Source organism: Balaenoptera acutorostrata, unplaced genomic scaffold, assembly GCF_949987535.1.
Source record: "Balaenoptera acutorostrata unplaced genomic scaffold, mBalAcu1.1 scaffold_61, whole genome shotgun sequence".
Classification (NCBI taxonomy): domain Eukaryota; kingdom Metazoa; phylum Chordata; class Mammalia; order Artiodactyla; family Balaenopteridae; genus Balaenoptera; species Balaenoptera acutorostrata.
Window position 1 is genome coordinate 696,262 of NW_026646471.1, and position 25,833 is coordinate 722,094.

At 39.8% G+C, this 25,833-nt stretch overlaps 1 protein-coding gene across 1 annotated transcript in view; it reads right to left on the bottom strand.

Annotated features, from left to right (window-relative positions):
* FMN2 (formin 2) overlaps nt 1-25,833 on the bottom strand; it is a 340,034-nt gene that overhangs the window by 38,121 nt on the left and 276,080 nt on the right. The window contains exon 15 of the mRNA XM_057539598.1: nt 22,936-22,987. Coding sequence (XP_057395581.1) covers nt 22,936-22,987 — 52 coding nt within the window. The remainder of the gene's footprint in view (nt 1-22,935; nt 22,988-25,833) is intronic.

Below are 25,833 nucleotides of genomic sequence, written 5' to 3' on the forward strand. Positions count from 1 at the left end.
TTTTATGGCCTTTGTTTGAATGTCTATTTTGTCTGATACAAATATTGCTATCCCTGCTTTCTTGTCGTTTCCATTTGCATGAATTATCTTTTTCTGTCCCCTCACTTTCAATCTGTGTGTGTCCTTTGCCACAAAGTGACTCTCTTGTAGGCTGGATAGTGTAGGTTCTTGTTTTTCTTAAATCCAGTCTGCCACTCTGCATCTTTTGATAGGAGCATTTAGTCCACTGACATTTAAAGTAACTATTGAAAGTATGTACTTATTGCCATTTTAATCCTTGTTTTCCAGTTGTTTCTGTAATTCTTCTATGTTCATTTCTTCTTTTTCTTTTCCTTTTGTGGCTGGATGATTTTCTTTTGTAGTATGATTGAGTTCCTTTCTTTTTGGTTTTTGTGAATCTACTGCATGTTTTTAATTTGTTGTTACCATGGAGTTCAAGTATGCTGGCCCATAAGTATATCTACTTGCTTTAAACTGATAGTCATTCACGTTTAAACACATTATAAAAGATCTACATTTTTATTCTTCCCCTCCCCCATATTTCGTGATTTTGATGTCTTAGGTTACATCTTCATGCTTATCATTTTACTGTTTATTGTAGTTATAATCACTTTTACCTTTTAAATTGTTTTTTAATGTATGTATTAGTTTATTTTAGTGATCTTCTTTCCTTTTATACATTTGACTTTCTTATTGTGATTTTCCCTTTTCTATAGATCCTTGCTTCTTTTCTACTTAGAGAACACCCTTCTTTTTTTTTTTTTTTTTTTTTTTTAGGATAGGTTTAGTATTGCTAAATTTTTTAGTTATTGCTTGTCTGAGAAATCCTGTATTTCTCCTTCAATTCTAAATAATAATCTTGCTGGTTAGAGTATCCTAGATTGTAGGTTTTTCCCTTTCAGGACTTTGAATATATCATGCCACTCTCTTCTGGCCTGTAAAGTTTTTGTAAAGAAATCAGCTGATAACCTTATGGGGGTTATATATTTTTTTTAATTGAAGTATAGTTGATTTACAATGTTGTCCAATCTCTGCTGTACAGCAAAGTGACTCAGTTTTACATATATATATACATTCTTTTGGGGGTTCCCTTGTAATTAACTCTTTGTTTTTCTCTTGCTGCCTTTAGAATTCTCTCTTTATCTTTAACTGTTGCTATTTTTATTATGATATGTCTTGCATGGGTCTGTTTGGGTTCATCTTGTTTGGGACCGTCTGTGCTTCCTGTACCTGGATATCTGTTTGTTTCTTTAGTTTTGGGAAATTTTCAGTCATAATTTCTCAAATACATTTTTGATCACATTCTCTCTCTCTTCTCCTTCTGGAATCTCTATTATGTGTAGGTTTGTGTGTTTTATATTATCCCATAGATTTTGTAAGTTGCTTTCATTTTTTTCATTTATCTTTCTCTCTGCTGCTCTGATTGGATGATTTCCATTATTCTATCTTCCAGATAACTTATTCATTCTTCTGTGTCACTTAGCCTGTTATTTGTTACTCCTAGATTGGCTTTTATCTTGGCAATTGAATTATTTTTATTGGTTCACTTTTATAGCTTCTATACCCCTGTTACAGTGATCTGCACTAATATTTCTTAATTTATTTAGCATTTTTATTACCTCCTTTTGAACTTGGGATCAGTTAGAGTGGTGAGGTCTGTTTCACTATTTGTTCTTTCAAGGGATTTCTCTTGTTCTTTTTATTGGGAATAGTTCCTCTGCCTTTTCATTTTATTTAACTTTTATTGTCTCTCTGAATTAAAGAGAAACAGTTACCTACTGTGGTCTTGAAAAGGTGTTTTTATGTGGGAACGCCCCTGTGTAGACTGTGTGTGTCCAATGTTTTTGGTGCAACAGCTGGTTTCAGTATGGATGCCAGCCACATCTTTCCTCAGAGTGTGCTGACCATTATCCCCTTGAAAGTGGGGGGGTGGGGGGATTGGTGTTGTGGTGTTCAGAGTCTGTGTTGGATGTGAGGCAGGGGGTCTGCTCCCCAGTTGTTGGAGTAGGAGCCCTGAGGGTTGGGTTAGATCAGGCTCTGTTGTCCTTGAGTGTGTGCCCTGCCCCAAAGGAACTGATTCCTGAAGCATGGGAGGCCTGTGCAGTCACAGAGGACCCATGTTCTGTCTGTGATGGCTTCTGTGTTTCTGCTCAGAAGGAGCCCAAGGTCGCATCCCTTTCTCTGTTGTGTTCATCTAAGATATAGTGCTAGGCTGCACTGTGTAGTGGATGGAGCCAGGATGCTCTCTCACTATGTATTCCTGAGCTCGCTGAGAGTGGGGGTCTCTGCCCCACCCAGATCACAGACCAGGTCCCCCAGACTGTCTCTGCATAGCTAGACAAGTCCTCTCCCATGGCCTGTCTGCCAGAGATTCAGCGCCTAGCTGCTGTGCACTCCTGTAGCATTGCCCTGTGTGCATGCTGACAATGCCTGCCCAGGGTGACCCACCAACCCCGTGTATACAATGACAAAAGCCTCTGCGGTTCTGCCCAGATCACATCCCCGGTGCCCCAGTCTGTCTCTGTGTAGCTACTGAGTGGACCCAGGGTGTCCACCCCTCTGGACTGGGAAGTGCGGCAAGGTGGCAGCTGCCAGCACAGGGCTCTCTCCGCCCTGATTGTTAGCACGCCAGCTCGTGACTGGAGTCTAGGCTTCTCCAGCCCTGTATTTGTCTCAGCAGATTTCCCAGCAGGCAAGCAGGCTTGTCTTCTCTGTGTATGACACCAGGATCAGGATGTCCAGACTGCGGCTCAACCTGCATGCTCTCCGGGGCAAGGGTCCATCCACGTGGACCTTCTCCTCCTTACAGATCCCTCACAGGGTTGCAGATCCGGTTCCAATGCCTTTTTTTCCCATCCTACTCAGGTATATGGAGATCTTTCTTGCAGCTTTGGTTGTATAGGAGTTCTTCTGCCAGTTTCCAGTTAGTTTTGCATGAGAATTGTTCCACTTGTAGATATATTTTGGATGTGTTTGTGTGGGGAGGTGAGCTCCATGTCCTCCTACTCTGCCATTTTGATCCCTCTCCGAGACTGATATACTGACATCCGTTTTAATTTATATAAAGGTCTTGTGTTGTCTCATAATTATGTGGGGTGAGGGAATGAGGGAAAGGAACTGAAATCATATAAAGTATGCACTCTGACCACCATGGAATTAAATTAGAAGTCAATAACAGTAAAATTAACTGTCTAAATAATTTCTTTATCCTGTCTTCTAGTTTTATTGAGATATAATTGACACACAGCACTGTATCTGTTTAAGGTGTACAGCACAGTGATTTGATTTACAAACATCATGAAGTGAGACACCACAGTAAGTATAGTGAACACCCACCATCTCATGTAGATACAAAATTAAAGAAATATTAAAAAAATTTTTTCCTTGTCATGAGAATGCTTAGAATACAGCAGTGTTAATTGTATTTATCATGTGGTACATTACTTCCCTAGAATTTGTACCTTTTAATTAACCTCATCCAATTCCCATCCCCCCACTCCCTGCCTTTGGTAACCACAAATTGGTTCTCTTTTTCTGAGTTTGTTTGTTTGCAGTATAATTGATTGACAACACTATGTTAGTTCCTATTACATGACACAGTGATTCAGTATTTCTATACATACCAAAATGATCACCACCATAAGTCTAGTTACACAGAAATATATTACATAGTCATTGATATAGTTATTGACTATATTCCCCACACTGTACATTTCATACCTGTGACTCATTTATTTTGCAACTGGAAGTTTGTACCTCTTAATCTCCCTCACCTATTTCTCTCTTCCTCCAACATTCCCCCTCTGGAAACCACCTATTACTTCTCTGTATCTATGACTCTGCTTCTCTTTGTTATGTTGTTCATTTGTTTTGTTTTTTAAATTCCACATGTAAGTGAAATCATACGATATTTTTCTTTCTCCATCTGACTCATTTTGCCTATGTACCCAGGGTCAGCTCCAGTTGCCTCCTGCCTCTCCAGGAAGCTCTCCAAGATGAGCAGGTGGGCGTGACCCTGGTTTCTTTCAAATTACTGTTCTATTTCCCACAGCCTTCTGGGTCTCCTGAAAGTAAGTCTCACTGGTTGTCAAAGCCAAACATTTTGGGGGCTTGTCTTCTTGGTGCAGGAGCCCCAGGCTGGGGAACCCAGGATGGGGCTTGGTCTCCTCACTCTTTGGGGAAAACCTCTGCCATTGTAATTATCCTCCTGTTTGGGGTCACCCACTCGGGGATATGGGTCTTGACTATACCTCATCTCTGCCCCTCCTACCTTCCTTGTTGTGGCTCCCTCTTTATATCTTTAGTTGTAGAAGCTCTTTTCTCCTCATCTTCCAGTTTTTCGCATCAGTAGATGTTCTGTAAATAGCTGTAATTTTGGTGTGCCCATGGCAGGAAGCAAGCTCAGTGTCTTCCTACTCTGCCATCTTACCCAGATTCCAAAGCCTCCAAATCATTTCTAAACAATTCACAGGTCAAAGAAAATGTCTCAAGGGAAATTAGAAAATGTTTTGAACTGTAAGTACAACATATCAAAATTTGTAGGATGTAGTTAAAGCAAAACTCAGGTGAAAATTTATAGCATAAAATGTTTTTAGAAAAGAAGAAATTTCTAAGATCAATAAGATTCTACCTTAGAGAACTAGAGTAAAAAATAAAATTTAAGCTCAAAGGAAGCAGAAGAAAAGAAATAAAAATTAGAGCAGATATAAATGAAATTGAAAAAAAGAAAAACAATGGAGAAAAATCAGCAAAAGAAAAAGCTGATTTTTGGAAAAGATCAATAAAATTGATTAACCTTTAGTCAGGTTAACTAAAGAAATAAGAGAAAAAAGCACAAATTAGTCATGTAAATAATGAAAGAAGGGTTATCACTATTAGTCCCATGGACATTTAAAGGAATGCTATGAATAATTCTTTGCCAACAATTTTGATAACTTAGATAAAATGAATCAATTCTTTGAAAGACATCAGCTACTAAAATTTCTTCAGACATCTCTATCTATTAAAGAAATTAAGTCAATAATTAATAACCTTCCAAAAAGAAACCATAAGACCTAGGTGGTTTCTCTAGTGAGTTTTCTACCAAATCTTTATAGAAAAGATAAATCTCTTCCAGAAATTAGAAGCAGAAGAAAGAGTTCCTAACTCATTCTATATGGCCAGGAATTGTCTAATATCAAAACAAGATAAAGACATTACAAGAAAAAAAGTACAGGCCAATATGTCTCTTGAGCATAGATACAAAAGTTCTCAACCAAATAGTAGCAAATAGAATTAAACATGAATAAAAAGAGTTTTACACCATGACAAGTGATGTTTATTCTAGTTATGCAAGATGGGTTCAATATTCAAATAAAAAAATGTAATCTACCACATCAACAAGCTAAAGGAAAAAAATCATGTAATGATATCAACTGATGCAGGAAAAACATTTCACAAAATCTAACACCATGATAAAAACTCTCAGCAAACTAGGAATAGAGAACTTCCTTGACTTGAGGAGGGACATCTACAAAAAACCCTAGAGCTAACACCATACTGAACAGTAATAGACTGAATGCTTTCCTCCTAAGAATGGTAATAAGGCTAGGGTGCCCTATGTTTCACTTCTATTTGCACTATACTGGAAGTCTTAGCTAATGCAATAAGACAAGAAAAGTAAATAAAAGTATACAGATTGGGAGAGGAGAAATAAAACTGTCTTTATTTGCAGATGAATATGTTTATATAGAAATGCCAAAGAATCTACAAAATAATTCCTGGAACCTATAAACATATATAGGAAGGTTGAAGGATACATGTCAATATACAAAAGTCAATTGCTTTCTTATACACCAGCATTGAACAATTAAGTTTTGAAATTAAAAAATATATAATTTACTATAGCACAAAAAACATGGAATACTAAGTTATAAACCTAACTACAGATATAAGATCTATGAGGAAAATTACAAAATTCTGATAAAAAAATCAAATAAGATCTAAATAAATGGAGAGCTAGTCTATGAACATGGGTAGGAATAGTCAATATTGTAAAGATGCTAGTTCTTCCCAACTTAATTTGATTCATGTAATTCCAATAAAAATCCTAACAAGTTATTTTGTGGATATTGACAAACTGATTCTAAAGTTGATATGGAAGAGGAAAAAGACCTGGAATAGCCATCACAATACTGAAGAAGAAGAAAAAAGTTGAAGCCCTCACATTACCCAATTTTAAGACTCACTATAAAGCGGATAGTGTGGTATTATTAGAGAAAGAGTAGACATGTACTCAATGAAACAGAATAGAGTGTCCAGAAGTACGCTTACAAATATAGTTGACTGATCTTTGAAAAAGGAAAAAAGGCAACTCAATGGAGAAATGACAGTCTTTTCAACAAATGGTGCTGGAACAGCTGGCCGTTTATATGCAAAAAACAAACAAAAGGAACCTAAACACAGACGTCACATCTTACACACACACACACACACACACACACAGACCTAAAATACTGATCAACAACTTGTGGTGGTGAGAAAAGTTAAATAATTTGAAGGTGTTATATTAGTTTGGGAAGGGACAAAAATATTAAATATTTGTTAATTTAAAGGTATTAAAAATAGGAGAAATAAAATGTATCATGTCTATGGCAGCCACGAGTACACATCTTTCAGATCTCCTAGGTTCCAACTGAGGAAAACGAAAGTGACCGAGGGCTTCGGCTGCTGTGCTCTGGGGTCAGCCATTTCACTTACACAGAGGCCCAGGGTTGCCCCCAGCCAGTGAGTGAACACAGCAGGGTGCTGGTGCCGGTGCTACCCTAGGGGACACAAGGCTCCTCTCAAAGGCGAACTTGGCTGAAGGACTTCCAATCAGCTTTGCCAAAACTTTCTGGTAACCGCACTGCAGTCTGAGACTTTTGCTATCCAGTCTTCTTTCCTTCCCTGTCCTCCATGGGAGCTGGACCTGCATCCAGGTCTAACAGCTGCCCTACCGTCCTCTGGATCCCTTCCTGTTTTTCCCAATAAATCCAGTCTTGGCACCTGCTTCCTGGAGAACCTGAAATAACATAAGTGGAGCCACAAGGAGCCTGAGAAAACAAGCAGTAAGTTGAGGTCTGGGACAGATTCAGTCACAACCCCACTGTCCTGGGTGGCACATGGGGTGGACCCTGGCACATTGGAGGCTATGAACTGCTAAAGATATCACCAAGGTGCCTACAAAAATATCCTTGTGTGGGAATGTCCTCGCAGGTGTGATGATTCAGGCTACTGAAGACATGGTGAGAACAATGCCACATAGACAGTGGAATTGGCTGACTATGGCTAGGTTGGATTGACACCGTGCAGAGGGATAATGAGAGGCCCTGGGCTTAACAGACAGTTAAAGACTAGGGGCAACTTGGTGGTTTGGAAAGAGGCAGTTGTCATCTGTAGTGAGAGAACAGAAACAGCTGCACAACAAAAAGATGATCTAACAGCCAGGCTGAAGAGTTCCAGAGACATTTAGATGCACAGCCAAGCAGGTCTGCTAAGCTAAAGTCAGACCCTGGCTGGGAAAACCTGGGATCCCAAAACAAGCGATGAAGATAGCTGACAGTCACCCCTACAGATCCCTAAAACTGTCAAGATTTTGTAGAGGGGCCCCACTCTTCTCTAGTAAAGGTGAGCCCCTCAGCTAGGGAAGTGCTAGACCTGATGTAGGAAAAGAGATTATACACCCAAGTTGCTGCAAGAATTAGCCACGTGTAGTGGCAGGAGTTGGGGGCAGTTCTTACAGGCCTAGAGTAAGCAATGGCCAAGGCAGAGGAGAGCAGGCATGACTCAGCTGTCCTGGACAATGGCAGAGCAGGGAGTGAAGAGGCTGAGGGCAGTGGGCATGCCTGTGTGTATCACACGAGTCCAGAACACTGAGCAAAGGAGTATTCCATGGGAGGTCCCAGAGGGCCCACCACACATCAAGGCTATCAAGAATGCACTGGCAACAGAGGCGCTGAGGTTGCTCTGTGCTGTGGGCCAGGGAAGCCAGTAGGAGAGATCACAGCTGAGCCCATTCAAATCCATGGGGATGATGGAGCCCGGAAGTACAGGGGCCAATGGTGAAGCCCAGTGGCCAGAAGCCTGGGGACCACAGTAATCATCGTGACTGACAGGGGGTCTTCCCTATAGGGAGTGTGAAAATGGTTACTAGATCATGGTATCCTTAGAGGTAAAAAAAAAAAAAAAAAAAAAAAAAAAAAAAAAAAAGACATTGCTTAACATCTACAACCAAAGAAAAGGGCAAGAATAAAGGAACAGGAGGATAAGGGCAGTTGCTTTAATAAATTGTCAAGATCCCTTGCTCAGTTCCTGGAATTGTGCTGATTTCAGATCCAGAACCCACTGACAAAAGGGATGACCCTGAAACACTGTGGGGAGCATGTACTGTACTGATGCCCTCAGTCCTTTTCCAAAGGGCTCTGCAGCTACTGCTCAGGGATAAAGGGAAATATCCAGGCATTTCGAGAGGTATGGGACACAGGATCTGAGCAGACATCTACAGCTTCGTCATGGCCACCTGCACTAGAGGGGGGCCCACACAGACCAGAAGTCCCTGGGCCAGAGCCCCGCCCATCAATGAGCCAGCAGCCTCAGCAGAAGGCAGGGCCTGGCAATCAAAAGGACCAGGGTCCAGCCACGCCTATGAGACCACGCACAATAGGCAGCCTGCCACAACAGAAGGACCAATGCCGCCCAATAGGGACAGCCCTAGAGCATATAGCTCTGGTGTCCAGAGGGGAGTGTGCTGCTGGGCCCCACAGGATATTTCCTACAAAAGGCCACTTCTCCCAGTCAGGAAATGTAACCAACCTACCAGATACATAGAAGTAAAAACAGCAAATTAGGCAAAATGAGGCGACAGAGGAGCATGTTCCAGACGAAGGAAAAAATAAAACCCCAGAAGAACTAAGTGAAGTGGAGATAGGCAACCTACTTGATAAAGAGTTCAAGGTAATGAAAGTAATGACCAAAGAACTTGGGAGAAGACTGGATGAACAGAGTGAGAAGTTAGTTTTCAACAGAGAGTTAGAAAATATAAAGAACCAAACCAAAATGAAGAATTCAATAACTGAGTTGCAAGGAGGAGACTCAAGTAGTGAATGATTAGAGAAGTGAGAAAATGCAGAAACAAAGGAAAAGCAGTCAAGCAAGAAAAGTAATAGCATGAACAGCAGTTCAGCCATAACTCAGAGTCACAGGACCCTTAGTGCCTCCTCAGGGGGCTATACAGAACATCTTGATGTATATCCTCCAGTTGTTCTGTAGGAACTAAGACCCCACCCGGTGGAGGATGGTAACTACATGCTGACCACAAGCCTGTAGACCCCAGACTGACTGGAGCCAGAAGACTGATGATGGAGATTCTCAAAACATCATCCTGTTACCTCATCACCAGTTAGTCAGTAGAATGTCCATGACATGATCACGTACCCTGCGATTGTTACCCCTAATGTGGCTTTTAAACCCTGCCTTGAAAGCCATCAGGGAGTTCAGGTCCTCTGAGCATGACCTGCCTGTTCTCCTTTCTTGGCGCCTACAATAAATGCTCTACTTTCCTTCATCACAACCCGGTGTCAGTAGATTGACTTTACTGTGCATTGGTGAGCTGACACAAGCTTGGTTTGGTAACAAAGTGAGTTAAAACTTCACCTACCCTTATGGTAAATTAATAGATAATGGCTAAATAAATAATGAAGTAGTCGTACAAGGCTATTATTGAGAAATATGGCAGAAAATATGAGGGGAAACAGCTAAGAGAAAGGTAAATGGGTGTAAGGAAGTGTGGGGCAGGAGGTGGCTGCTTTTTGTTACAAGTCTGGTGGTACTAATTGACTTTTTCAACTGCGTCTACATTGGAGAAATGAAAATTGATCAAAAGCAAAATAAACCAGAGAAGCAATGTATGCCTGGAAAATATGAGAATAACAAACAAGCTGAAAAAACTTTCCTAAACTAACTTGACTACCTATCCTCTGCAATTTGTTACTTAGAAGAACACCAACAAACAATAGATAACTTAGAAATAGTAACAAAAATAGAAATAAACATTGATATTCTGTGGCTACCATGCTTGGAAAGCTTCCCCCAATTTTAAACCCTATAAGTATTTCCCATTATTTTCTTCTGGTTAAAGTTTCAATTTTAATGTTTATTTCCTTAATCCTTTTGCAATTTATTTGGTTAATGGCCTGAGGCAGAAATCTAGAAATCTAGATCTACTTCTGGCAGAATCTCACTATCCTAAGGTTGATTTTCCCCTTGTGAATGTTAACACCTTGTTCACTATTTCAAAATGCCTTCATTTTGCTGCTCTGTCACTGACTGTCAATTTTTCAGATTCCTAGATTTAGCCAGTGAGAAACTGCAAACAGAAAACCTTAAAGGCAGTGTTTTGCTTCTGAGCTGGCACCTAAATATGTCTTTTTTAGGATGGAATTAAGAAATAACAATTTTTAAAATGCCAGTATCCTTTTATACTTATCCTTATATGTTGTGTATCAGCTAGCAGCAAACCTTCTCTTTGTCCCATCCTTCACTTGTTGTTCTATAAATCTTACAATTAACATCACTAAATTTATTCTGCATCAAATGATAAACATTATACTTGAAATAAGCTACCAAGTTATGGATTTTGACATTTAGTTTTCTTTTAAATTATTTTATCAAAATAGTACTAGAGTGGGTAGTTATTTGTTGTTACTGATTTTAAAAAAATGTTTTAACATAAAAAAAAATACTTAGATATGCATCCCCTTATATTCCTAGTACATTTTGACCTTGAAATGTATAATAGGTTATGAAAAAAATGCCATCGTCTTAAATCAACATAGTAATATTTAACAACTGCAGATTTACCAAAGCAATAAGGACATTTATGACTATTTTAACCTCTTGCTACTTGTTTTCCTTATTATCTGGTCATTTCTATTAAAATGCTACAATGCAAGATAATTTGCAGAGTTTACACAAATATTATAATGCTGAATAACTGTGTGTGTGCAAGTTAATGGGGGAGGTTAGGGAAGAGATTCTCCCCTCCCCCCAGGGATTTATATGAGGAAATTAGATCTCATAATCCATTAAAATAGAACCTCACATTTTCCTACAGGTACCATATAAGGAAAGCACTTTTAACAGCATGAAGATGTAAAATGTCCTATGCAAATATATACTCTAACTGTAGAGGCTGCTTTTAACATGAGGTCCAAATTCTAGTCTGTATCTGAGAACATGGCTCAGCCACTTAAATAGCAGAGTTGATAAAACACATATTTCAGATAAAGTTGGTAGGTTTGAAGTATTATCTTTATTTATCCTTATAAACGTGTGGAATGTAACCAAACGTGTGGAATGTAACCAAAGGGAACGTGTGGAATGTAACCAAAGGGAAAAAAGAAAGATAAGCTGCATGAGTTTTGAAAAAGATGAGACTTGTATTTTTATATTCATGAGTAAGGACAGGAATTAAAAGGTCCTTAACACAGATTTTAAAAATATGTATGTCAACCTGTAAGGCACTGTTTCTCTTAAGACATCACTGGAGCATCTGAGGATCTTCAAGTGAAGAAAAAGCAGCTCCGTTTTAAAGGGTAGACTTGGAGGTGCAAAGGGGCTTTGATCTTTTTTCTTTTGGTTATAGGAGCACGTTGATTCACAGTTTGAAATATCAGAAGCAATAATTTTCTGGTTATTTCTTTTTTTTTTTTTTTTTTTTTTAAAGGATTTTCTTATTTATTTATTTATTTATTTATTTATTTATTTTTGGCTGTGTTGGGTCTTCGGTTCGTGCGAGGGCTTTCTCCAGTTGCGGCAAGCGGGGGCCACTCTTCATCGCGGTGCGGGGACCGCTCTTCATCGCGGTGCGCGGGCCTTTCTCTATCGCGGCCCCTCCCGTCGCGGGGCACAGGCTCCAGACGCGCAGGCTCAGCAATTGTGGCTCACGGGCCCAGCTGCTCCGTGGCATGTGGGATCTTCCCAGACCAGGGCTCGAACCCGTGTCCCCTGCATTAGCAGGCAGATTCTCAACCACTGCGCCACCAGGGAAGCCCCCTGGTTATTTCTTAATGGGCCTATATTTCAAGTTCTCTAAATAAATGACTACAGAGTACCTGTGTTACCAATATGCAACCAAGCTTTCAGTTGTCACCGAATGCTTGAAATGAAATCAATTTCAAAAGAGTGAGGTCTAAGTTTCAGGTCATAAAAAAAGAACATGGGATAAGACACTCTACTAGATATTGAGTCACCACACCCTAGAATAAAACAAGAAAAAAATACGTTTTATGTAGTCACAAAGTGAGATGATGTGTTTTATGTTTAGTGCAGTGTCTTTATCACGTCCTATTTCTAGTTTTCCATTTTTTTTTCTACTTATGGAAATTATTTTCCAATCTCCTGTTGCCATTTTTATCTCTCCTTGCTCTCTTTCTGATGGTTCTTTCTTGATGGTTAGTAACTCAAAGTCAAGAATCTTCTGGCCTACTTTCTTACAGGGTTTTTAGACCAATTTTGAAAACCAATGTCAAATATTCTCATTTTTTAAAAATTGAATTCAATATCATTAAATCAAAGAATTTTCATCAATTCATGATTTTTTCCCCAGAAGTACTAATGCTTTTATTGCTAAATATGTAAAGACTACAAACAAAACCAAAAAGACTTTATGAATTATTTTATGAGGATATATTTTCATAAGTTTAAAAATAACCCCCAGTCACTTGGGGAAATGTTTTAGTGGGTTAAAGAATACACACTAAGGTTAGGCAACTTTCGGGAAGCAACCTGCATCATTCATGCTAATCTAGGGATTGATGTGCCAATAATACTCTTACTCCTTCAAAAATCAGTATAGATGCAAATTTCCACACCACAGTATTTCCAGAGGGATTACAATGTATTTTCATTGCAAATATGCTAATGTTTCTCCTTAGGAGTCTCTGTGGCCAGGAGCAGGGCGTGTGGTCTTACCTGGGTGGGCTGATATTGCTTGGGGAAGGAGCGGGGAGAAGAGGACCTGGGAAGACCTTGGACCTTTGAAAGAAAATGCTGTTTGAAAAGTAAACAAATGCATACTCTCTGGGGAAAAAGCTGTGTGTGTTGTATATCTACTGCATGTTTAGCTACTGTGTTAAATACAATATCTACTTGACCGCTTTGTCCTCCCACACAAATGAAGAAAACTGAGATCAGAAAGAGAGATGAGCCTGCGGTTGGATTAGGAGTGTTGCTATCTTCCTCCTGGATGCTTCCTGCAGACGCACAACTTCAATGGGGCCAGAATCTACGCAATAGTTTCCCTCCAACTCTGACGCAAAGTTTGCACGGTAAATGCAGCTATAAGTTCCACTGGTCTAAGTCCATAACTATGTTTCCTCTCAGGACAAATGGTGAGCAAACCATGCAAAACAATTCTTCATGCTGCTTTTCGTATAAGTTTACTCACATCTGATGTATGCAACTGTAGTCACAAAGTGAGATGATGTGCTTTATGATATAAAAGTTCCCACAAAGAAAAAGAGGTCAACCTATAAAAGGTCATTCACTAGTCACAAAATTATCTCTTTTTAACCCTTATTGGTACACTACCCACACCCCCAAGTCAACGTGCCATTGTTTCTTAGCTTTAGAAGACTTGCTGCACTCATAGCCTGAGCTGTACTTCTCGAGCCCGTGCCACCTGTCTGGAAGTCAATCAGATCCACCCTTTTGAGAATCTGCAACAATAGCTACAGAGAAAATTCAGACTTGTGTCATTAGTGGCAGGTCCGCACAGTAAACATCATGAAGTGAGAAGAATATCAGGTAATTACATTGTGCCAGGCACTATTCTACTATTCTTCTCATTTTAGAAATGAGGAAATGGAGGTACAGAGTTTCAATAAATTTCCCCAAATCATATAACTTAAAAAAAAGTGGAACCAGGATTTGCTAACCACTCCACTCTAACCTGGTCAGGGACTGGGCCCTGCGCTCACCCCTGCCTGGTTCCCATCCCCCTGAGGCTATTTCCCTTTTCCTTGGATTCTGGAGGCCTCTGAGAAATCCTTTTGGGGTTTTACTTAATTTAAGGTGGTTCTCTGTAAATTGTAACCAAATTTTCCCCTCTAATGACAATCTTCTAAAGAAGATTTCTAATTTGCCTTATGAAATATGTCTATAGATAAAGTCACCTATAACAGTTTCATTTTTCTCTTAGTTTCATTCTACCCAGAAAAATCTTTTCCTTCAATCAGAAAGTGACTACTTTTATTCAACTGTTTTTTTTTCCCTCGAACTTCTACTGTGCTAGAAGCATAGTTTCTCAAAATGTACAACCCTAATAGATTTGAATCATGATATGGTTGAATACACCTGTTATCTTAAATTATTATCCCTTAGCTTTTCTACTACTTTCTCTTCTCTAAAGTACAAAACAGTGGGCAAAACTGTGTGTACTCTCTTGGGTCTTCATCCTCCCCACACCCTGCAAGAACACAGGGATAAGAATCTTTAATAAAAATGTGGCGACTTCACTCCTCTTCTTCTTGCTTATAGAGGACAAAATTTTAGGAGTTCTAACCTCTTTTAAGTTGGAGAACTTAGCTTCTGGAAACACTTTAGCCTAGACTAGGTCCAAATATATTTTAAAATATTGGAGTGGGGAAGATTTTTCAAACCTATACAATAGGAAATTTTCCATTTTTAAAACAAAACTTTGCAAAAGGGCAGAAATTATTTGATGCACTTCCCCCCTTTATAATTACAAACCAAAACTGAAAGGAAACATACCAAATTCTATAAAGCAGAAGGTCCTGAAGTCATTCTATTCAGAATGCATAAAAGCTAAAACATAAAAAAATTCAGTACAGACTACCACCTCAGAATGTTTTTTATAACTGACAAAGGCCAGGAAATCTGCACAGGGTGTCAGAGGGCCCCACACTGTTGAAAATCAGTGGGTTTTATAAAAAGTTGAATAATGTAGCTACAGAAGAAAACCCCTTTGTACAAAGAAAAGTGTTGTATCTAAAAAGCACACCAAGGCCTCAGAGTGGAAGGTGTGAGACAGTTTTCTCCAGTTTCCCCTGGAAGCCTTCCTCTTGCAGGCCTCCAAATGGTGACTCTCCTGGCAGGATTTCAAGTAGTTAACAAAAAAATCCAAATTGGAAAATACAAACTCCAACTTTGCTTTACTTTATCAATATTGTTAATAGAATGATGTAATTGTTTGGGGGTTTTACAAAGATATTCCCTATCACTTCAGTTTTAATACCAGGCTGCAGCCTGCCTGGTATGCCAGCCTAAGCCACACAAACACAGACCAATCAATGTGATCCCTATCAAATTACCAAGGGCATTTTTCACAGAACTAGAACAAAAAATGTTTAAATTTGTATGGAAACACAAAGACTCCAAGTAGCCAAAGCAATCTTAAGAAAAACGGAGCTGGAGGAATCAGACACCCTGACTTCAGACTATACTACAAAGCTACAGTAATCTAAATGGTATGGTACTGGCACAAAACAGACAAGTACATCAATGGGACAGAATAGAGAGCCCAGAAATAAGCCCATGTGCTTATGGTCAATTAATCTATGACAAAGGAGGCAAGAATATACTATGGAGAAAAGACAGTCTCTTCAGTAAGTGGTGCTGAGAAAACTGGACAGCTACATATAAAAGAAGGAAATTACAACATTCTCTTACACCACACAGAAAAATAAACTCAATATCAATTAAAGGCCTAAATGTAATACCAGAAACCATTATACTCCTAGAGGAAAACACAGGCAGACCACTCTTTGACAAACTGCAGCAATATCTTTTTGGATCTGCCTCCTAAAGGAAAGGAAATAAAAGCAAAAATAAACAAGTGGGACCTAAATAAACTTAAAAGCTTTTGCACAGCAAAGGAAATGATAAACAAAACAAAAAGACAGCCTACAGAATGGGATAAAATATTTGCAAATGATACACTGACAAGGGATTAATCTCCAAAATATACAAACAGCTCATACAGCTCAATATCAAAAAAACAAACAACCCAATCAAAAAATGGGCAGAAGTTCTAAATAGATATTTCCCTAAAGATGATATAAAGGTGGCCAAAAGGCACATGAAAAGATACTCCTCATCTCTAATTATTAGAGAAATGCAAATCAAAACTACAATGAGGCACCACCTCACACTGGTCAGGATGGCCATCATCAGAAAATCTACAAACAATAAATGCTGGAGAGGGTGTGGAGAAAAGGGAACCCTCCTACACTCTTGATGGGAATGTAAATTGGTGCAGCCACTATGGAAAAGAGTACGAGGGTTCCTTAAAAAACAAAAAAATAGAGCTACTATATGATCGTGCAATCCCACTCCTGGGCATATATACAGAGAAAACCATAATTTGAAAAGACATATGCACCTCAATATTCATCGCAGCAATGTTTATAATAGTCAGGAGATGGAAGCAACCTAAATGTCCATTGATGGATGAATGGATAAAGAAGATGTGGTACATATATATGATGGACTATTACTCAGCCATAAAAAAGAATGAAATAATGCCATCTGCAGCAACAGGGATGGACCTAGAGATTATCATACTAAGTGACACAAGCCAGACAGGGAAAGACAAATATAATGATATCACTTATATGTGGAATCTAAAAAAAAAATACAAATGAACTTATATTCAAAACAGAAATAGACACACAGACATAGAAAACAAACTTATAGTTGCCAAAGGGGAAAGTGAGGGGGAGAGATAAATTAGGAGTTTGGAATTAACATATACACACTACTATATATAAAATAGATAAATAACAAGGACCTACTATATAGCACAGGGAACTATACTCAATATTTTGTAATAACCTATAAGGTAAAAGAATCTGAAAAAATATATAGGTATGTATAACTGAATCACCTTGCTGTACACCTGAAACTAACACAACACTGTAAATCCTATACTTCAATTTAAAAAGAAAAAGAAACAAAATAAAAGAAAATCTGCTCTTTTTCTATTTCAAAATCATTTTCACCATAAAATATGGTTTGTACCTATGGAATAAAAAAAAAAAAGACGAAGAAATTCTAAGAAAATTTTGAAGTTAGCCATATTTATAAATAAGAACCGCTGAGTGTGAGAAGTCAATTTTATAACTCCCAGTCTCATTATTCTTTAAATTTAGATATGAAGGAATGGCCATTTATTAGACAAATCTGGAATTGCTATATTTTCTGCCTGTGAGCCAATACAGACACTGACTAATTCTGTGGGAAAATAAAAACCATCATATTTGGTCTGATGATACTTTCCCACAATTGAAGAAAGCTATGGATGCTAATTAAAAAGAAAATAAAAGCAGAGTCTGAAATAAACACATTCAGTGGGGATGCAGCTGACAGAACAGGATTCTGGTGAAGCCCACCCTGTAAGACATCCATCTGGCTCACCCAGGAAATCATCTGAAGATGAGAACACGCTTGTCTGATGTGGATTTGGATTTGGGGTGTGTGGTTCAAGACTCATTTGCTCAGTCACCTTACTTTCTGGGAGAACTGAAGAGCTTGGTCAAACTATTTATCTAAAAGTTACATATTTTTGTTCATGTGAAATAGGAACTTAAAGTCCCACTTCTCAGATTAATAGCAAAATTGCATGAATAAACAGACAAATTAGCACATAAAACTATTATGCTATCAAATGGAATATAAAAAAGATCGGATTTGCTTTAAAAGTTTACTAACCATTGTTTCTTTTGAATATTTTTCTTTAATTAGGGAATCATAAAATGACCTGAAAAACACATAATATTCCACTACAGAAAATAATCCTAATTAATTTCTTGATAAGAGTTCACTATCCATTTTAAAATGACTAAAAGTCAAGACTTTTTGTTTTCTAAGTACACAAACATAAAGACAAATGAGTATAAAATTCCCTTCAAAGCATGACGATAACTAGTTTGTGCAGTTTACAGCAGATTTTCACACAAATATGCTTTTCTAGTAAGACCTCTTACTATCCACACTTGAGGAAACTCTGCATATTGTAAAAAGCAAGGTATTCCATCCCTACAACCTGATGGATGGTGGGAGGAGGCTGAGGAAGCCAGGCTTCCAACCACACTTGGCGTGGTTTTCCAGGTTGCCATTCAGGATGGACCATCAGGGCCCGGCCACCACACTGGCCACCTTCTTTCACAGCGACCTTGGTGGAAATACGCAACACCAAATGGCCTCAAAACCATTGGGGAACTTCTATTTTGGTATCGAAAATATCCCCAGGACATTTATAGCCCAACTCAGTGATCACAATTATCTGTAAATGACTCTCAACCCGTTCTAGAAATTAAAGCACATACATCTGCCACCAATTTGTCACTTGGTATCTTGTGAGGTACAAAGTAAAAGTAATCGTCTTCAGTTGTAATAACATCACTGCCCCAATGAAGGGCCAAAAGAGACAGGAGAATGAGGAAGGCCAGCTCTGCTGAGAGGACAAACTGAAATCACGATTGGAGGGATGACAGTTGAGGTTCATGAAATGGAGTCAGGTGGCCACTGAGGACCAGCTCTCAGACAGGTCTCTGTCCTACTGAGAACCTGAACTTTCTATGAACTGCACCAGGTCCAAGGACACCACCAGCTGTATTCAGAATAGCACTTGCCAGCTGCACCCTTAAGGTCTCAAGCTCTCCCCTTGTAACTACGCAACCATTTCAGATCCCACGCGTCCTTAGTTATTAACAAGCACCCTTACTTCTCGCCAGCTCCAATTCTAATTCTTGACAATTTATGTAACCTTGCAGGTTTTCTGCCTTTATAAGCTTCTGCCATTTTGTAGTCCGGTGGAACACAATTCAAATTCTTTTTGAATCTGTGTCTCCCGGGCTGCAGTCCTAACAAACCCCAAATAAAGACCTTTTTATTTCAATCAGGTCTCTGTTCTGAAATTTTGGTGAACAGCAGTGACTTAAATATGCAGACCAGGTAGAATGCTTATATACCATCTTACCCCCAAATGGATTTCAGCTGACTTAATAGTATGACACACTGAACATAATAACCTCTAATAAAGTAAAAATAAAAGAAGGGATGGAAGGCTGAGAAGATATGTGAGTCTGATCTCCCCTCCCTCAGGGCCTTGCTGAGGCAGCTCAAATATCTAGAGATCAAATAAAGAGTGAGAGTGTGTGTGCTTCACTTAAAAATTTTTTGGGAGGTGGGGCTGGGGGTGAGGGGTGGGTAGAAGTATTTTTGCACAAAGAGAGCACAAAGAGGGAGTCCAAAGCCCGAGGCTTTAGGTTCCAAAATTTATGTAGGTGGAGAGAGCATTAGTGGCCCAGCGTGGGGGGTGGGAGTGGGCCTCACCCCTGGGAAGGAGACCTGAGACTCTGGAGCCTGGGCCAAGCCCCCCAGCCTGGCCGAGTGACAGACCTCAGCGCGGCAGGAGGGAGGGCGTCCACTGCTCGTCCCCATGGTCCTGGGAGCAGCATGACCTCAGCGAACAATGTGTGCTTCTTCTGTGGCTACTAGACAGACTGCAGACAGACGCCTGATCTGAGTTTTGAGCCTGGTTTCCTAGGAGTTGGCCCTGGGTCAGAGCAGTGCACTGTGCAGCCCGTGGCTGGTCAGAGGTTGTGCGGGAGCCCCCGGCCAGGGGGCTTCCTGCATCTGCCGATGGATCTGGACACAGCTTGGGGAACGTTCTCGAGTCCTCTCCACACCCTGGTCTGATGGCCCGTGAGTGAGGGCCGCCTCGCCCACCCTGCCCAGCCCCCGGAGGCTCCTTCTCGGCTGCCTGCTTGCTGGGCCACCCCGTGGTCACTCTCTGCATCCCGGAGCTGTGGGTCCTCCTAACTGTCCTCCACCGAGACCTCCACTGCTTTCCACGAGGCCTCCTGCATGGAATTCTCTGTTCCAATAGAGTCGGTCCCCTCAGACGGAGTTGCAACGCTGTGGACAGGATCTCAGGGCTCCGCACAGGAGCGGAAGCCGGAGGAGGGTGCTGGCCTACGTGCCCCAGCGGGGACTCCGTGCCGCTCAGCAAGAGCCCTCTTTCCGGAGGAGGGAGGGCCTCACCCCGTCAGCCAGGGGTGCATTCAGGAAGGGAGCCCCATCCTCTGCACACGCTTGTCTAGAGCAGGACTTCCCAGCACACAGCGGCTGGAGGGCTGGGCCCAGCCGGGGGAGGACAGCCTGCCCGGAGGCCCGAGGGGCATCCACGGCCGTGGCTCAGATGCCACCACCCGCTGTTCTCACCAAAATGTAGCAGATTTTCTTGAATGAATGATTTCCCATTTGCTGGAGGCCCTTAGAACGTGTTTTAGAAATGTTAAGTGATTGTTTTATATCCTTTTCTCCAGTGAAATGGTTGTTAGTCGGGAAGAGAGTTCACTCTGGAAATCAGTCTCCGAAGCTTAAGTGTTTGGGTGAATCCAAAAGAAGGGGATTTTGAAAAACCCGTAGGAGGCAGGTTCCTACACATATAATTAAGTCGGAAAATTTAATTATCCTGAGCTGATCTCTACACACTCACCATGTGTGTATTGTTTATTTCACAGATAACGACACGGATTCAAAAGTTATGGTAAATCCTTGGAGCCACAGTTCCAGCAGTTTGGAGCAGGTGCAGATACACAGATCTGACACCAAAATCTATGCTCTAATAATGCTGCCAGGCGGTCCAATCCCAGATTCAGCAGAGACAGTGAGGAACACAGAATGCACACATAAACACATGCCTGATTCTGAAATCTGACTCTGCTTTCTGCTTCCACCACCCAACATTTTGTAATCTCTGATTATGATAATAATGTGAAAATGACATAGCAATTAACATCTATTAGTCACTTACTAAGTGCTCAGCATCTGGCAAACACTATCTGACTTAATTTTGCATGGGCCACCCCACAATGTCTCTTGGGCCTGTGGATTATTTCGAACTGAAAACAATCAAGGACCAAAAGACTCAGGAGGAAACTCTGACCTTGCCCTTAACTGCCTAAAGAACATAGAGAGAGGGTTTGCTTCTGGAATAGAGCTTTCAGCAGAGGTATCTGCAAGAACATGGGGTGGGGGGGCTCTTGGCAGGGCCTGCACATCAGTCCACTCTGTGCCCGTCATCTCTGCTGGCCCAGCAAACACTGGTTTAGCAAGCGTCTGCTTTTCTGTCTCCTTGTGAATTGCCTTCCTCTCCTCTGAAGTCCTAAACCAGTACCACCACAACATCCTCTTTTGTCTTTAGCTGAAGGTGGTATTTAAGTTTTCCTGAATCTCTCCCATGTATACTTGCTATTAAACTTTTCTGTGATTTTCTCCTATTAATGTGTCTCATGTCAGTTTAATTCTTAGACCAGCCAGAAGAACCTAGAAGGGTAGAGGATAACGTCCTCTTCCCTGACACCTCTCCCTCACCAAGTAGTCACTGCTGTCCCGGGGTTAGGGTTTGGACCCCAAGGCACAGCCATCACACACAACAGGCCAGGGCCACACTGCCTCCTGCAGAGAATTACTACTGACTGCTGTCCAGGTCATGCAGCATTGCTACAGAAATGGCACAGAGACTTAGTTCTTTTAGGAATGTTTCACAGGATCCATAATTCTTACTTTTATTTTTGAATTTCAGAGTTAATTATTTAAATGATAAAGATGACTCTTTTATTAACAACTTTGTCCTTAGCCAGAATTTCTTTCATACAATTAACTGAAATTCCTGCTTGTTATAATTTAAGGTCTTCACCTTGGTTTTCGCTTTGATAGAAACTGGCCAATTCTGTTTACCAATTTGTCTGAAATACAACTATTATGTATGTGATATCTGCTCACAGACATACAGGATCTTGCCTCATAAAGTAATAGCAAAGAACCTCTTTTATCAACATTTTCCCCTCAAGAGTAATCAAATTTCTTTAGCGACTGTGATGGTTAATTTGACGTGTCAGCTTGGTTGGGCTGTGGTAACTGGTCTGGGGTCAAACACCAGTGTAGATGTTGTTGTGAAGGTATTTTTTAGATGTGACTAACGTTTAAATCAGTAGACTTTGAGAAAAGCAGATGACCCTCCATAATGAGGATGGGCCTCATCCAATCTAGTTGAGGGAATTAAGAAAAAAAAGACTGGTTACCCAAATAGGAAGGAATTCTGTCTACAGAATGCTTCCCGACTCAAGATTGTAACATCAACAACATGCAGAATTTCCAGCCTGCTGTGAGCCAATTCCTTAAAATCAATGTTTCTCTCTCTGCAGGTGTGCACACACACACACCCCCCACACACACCCCCACACACACACCACACACACACACACATACACACACCACACACACACACACACACACCCCGCACACACTACACACACCATACACACAGACACACACACACAACACACACAGACACACACACACACCTATGGGCTCTGTTTTCTGGAGAAGCCTGACTAGCACAGAGAGGAAGAAGTGGAGAAGATTGATGTAGAGAAGCAGAGAGATTTCTGAGATAATTTTCTATGCTCACCCATGATTGCAAACCTCCATTCTGGAAGTAAGGGTTATGCAAGGGGAACTCAGGGTGCCGGCCCAGCTGTGGAAACTCAATAGTGTCCTATAACCAAACACTTCACCCTTTTTTTTGAGATAGCTTCCTGCTGTCTTCCTTTCTCTTATATTTCTACAGTGCTAAATCCTATTCTACAGAGAAGATGCTAAGCTAGTCACAATAATTGGATACTTGACAGATTTATATGTCAACCAGAGTTATAAAATAAAAGCCAGAAATTCAATGTATCATCAAAGTGCATATTGAATTAGTTTCTTTCTCTTTTATGCTTGAGAATAAAAATTGAGCTAATGATTGACTCCTTGAACTGAAGCACACTAAGCACTTTCTAAGTCGACTCTGAGAACAAACATTGAAAGAAAACAATTGCTCACCATTTATGAGTCTCTGTCAGTGAGTTCTCCTCTGCTTCTTGGTCAATTTTAGCTGAAAATGCAAGAAAAGAAACCGAGATAAGATAAATGATAAATGGTTATAACCATCTCAAACAAAACAGATCCAAATAATATGAAATATATTTTAATACATTATTAACGCTAAGGTACTCCAGCCAGAAGTTTATTTTAAATCTATGAAGAGCTATGATTGGATAGATTATATTTAAATTTCATTAAGCTAATACTACTTTCTAAGTAATTTCTTTAGATCAGTCATATTAACCTGAGAAAACAAAACACTAGAAAACTTGATATTCACATCAAATTTGTTTTGTCAAGGATTTAAATGTCAATAATTGGTTGAAAATAATTATCTCAAGCAAAGGTACAAAAACCAAGTAAAAAAACCTAAATAAAAATGGTTTGTGACCTTCTTCACCAGTGCTCTCCACACCAGATCACAAGTGAACAGATCCAGAGATTATTTCCATGCAGATGTAAGATAAAATGCTAACGCTTTCTAATAATTCCAAGTGATGAGATGACAGTGCATGCATTTATTTGCTATTAGATTTGTCTAAAACTAAAGAATGGTAGCCGGACACAAACCCAAAGATCAAATTTGGGAAAGAGATGACACCACCCTTTAAAAATTATTTAAAATAACACAGAAACTCCCATCATATAAAATATGTATGACAGTGACCTTCACATTTTTTGACCAGTAAGCATTCTAGGAATTTACGTATTAGTTTACACACATACACATGTATTTTACATGAAAGCTTCAAAAATACTCCTACTTCTCACAATACTAATATGTTTAGCCTATTCCATTAGATCTCAAAATGTAGCCACTAAGTTGATTTCATGCTTCACTAATGATCAGTTTGAAAATCACTGAGCTACTGGACAAAAAGTTTAAAAATCAATGAAAAAACTGTGGAGCTAGTGAAAGAAGTTGTCTTCACATAACCATTCACCTTTGGGTCACACTCACGACATTTGGAGAAATTAGAAGACAAAGAGGAGAAGAGCAAACTGATTCTAAAAATTGGAGATGTGAATGGAAGCAAACCCCTGGTCCCTTGGAACTGTCAGTGTCTCCATCACAACTTAATGAGTCATCAGCTTGGGCTGGTTACTGTGTGTTTGAAGGTCTGCACAACGTCTGCACAGCCACTGTGGAGTGTTGTGTGGTCCCTCTCTGCAGGACTGTGCCAATTTTTTTTTTTAATTTTTATTGGCGTATAGTTGACTTACAATGTTGTGTTAGTTTCTGCTGTACAGCAAAGTGAGTCAGTTATACAGATACGTGTATCCACTCTTTTCTAGATTCTTTTCCCATATAGGTCATTATGCAGTACTGAGTAGAGTTCCCTGTGCTGTACCGTAGGTCCTTATTAGTTATCTATTTTATATATAATAGTGTGTATATGTCAACCCCAATCTCCCAATTTACCTCTCCCTCCCTTACACCCTAGTAACCATAAGTTTGTTTTCTACATCCATGACTGTCTGAATTTAACAGGGATCCTTGGAGCTGGAAGCAGAGATTTTCCCCCCTTTCCCCTTTTGTTCTTTAGAGTGTTTACATAAATCTACAGGTCAATCATTAGTCATATTAAGAAACAGAATAAATGTTCTATGACTTCACTTTGAAAAGTCTCCAACGTTAATATATTTTCTTACAAAACCTGCTCTGGGCTGCTTAGCATGAAAATGGTTTGCTTCCATAAGTAATTCTAGAACCACAGAAAGTTTGTTTAAGGGAAAATAACAAAGCACCACAATGATTACCATTTTCAGGAAGGACATTCTCCCAACTGCCGGTGTGTCTTTTTTTTTCTTTTGTAAAATATAGAGAGAGATTAAGACTGAGAAAGGAAGAAAATTTCTGGACTATTTTAGAACCATCAAATAAATGACATATGAAATTTAAAACACCCTGAATTGAGATTCCAGAGATCTGTGTTCTATTCCTGATTCTGCCACTGAAATTAGCTTTGTAATCTTAGGTAAATAGATTAATCTGTTAACATACATAAAATATTTAACATAGTGCCCCCAAAAGTTAGCAGGGACTAAATAAATGTTCTTTGAAAATGTTGGATCTCAAGCTCTTGAAATTCCTAAAGTGATGTTCAGGTTTCCAAGTAAATATTGAACATGACATATAAGTAAAGTTATTTCCTATAAAACATGCAAACTTCCAATTGCTAATTATTTCATTCTCTGACCTCTTTTTTCAGAAACATAAAAGTTACTTTCAGTTAATTTCTAATGGCACAGAGGGCTTTGTGACTAGTTTTGAAAGCCAGTGTTACTTTTAGCAGCATTTTCCTACATATTTATAATCTTCTATTGATAAAGTTTATTATACCAAAGTATGCAAATTACTACTTCAAGAAGATTGATTTTTCCCTTTCTTTATAGCACACAGATCATTTCTTTTTTGACATTTCAAATGCAGATAGCAGCCTTCTAGTTTGTTCATGACAATTGCTAACTGTAGGAAACCTAAAAAAGCATTTAAAATAGGCAAACAGGGGAGGAGCTTCAAGATGGCAGAAGAGTAAGATGCGGAGATCACCTTCCTCCCCACAAATACATCAGAAATACATCTACATGTGGAACAACTCCTACAGAACACCTACTGAACGCCGGCAGAAGACCACAGACCTCCCAAAAGGCAGGAAACTCCCCACGTACCTGGGTAGGGCAAAAGAAAAAAGGAAAAACAGAGACAAAAGAATAGGGATGGGACCCGCATCAGTGGGAGGGAGCTGTGAAGGAGGAAAGGTTTCCACACACTAGGAAGCCCCTTCGCGGGCAGAGACTGTGGGTGGCGGAGGGGGGAAGCTTCGGAGCCACGGAGGAGAGTGCAGCTACAGG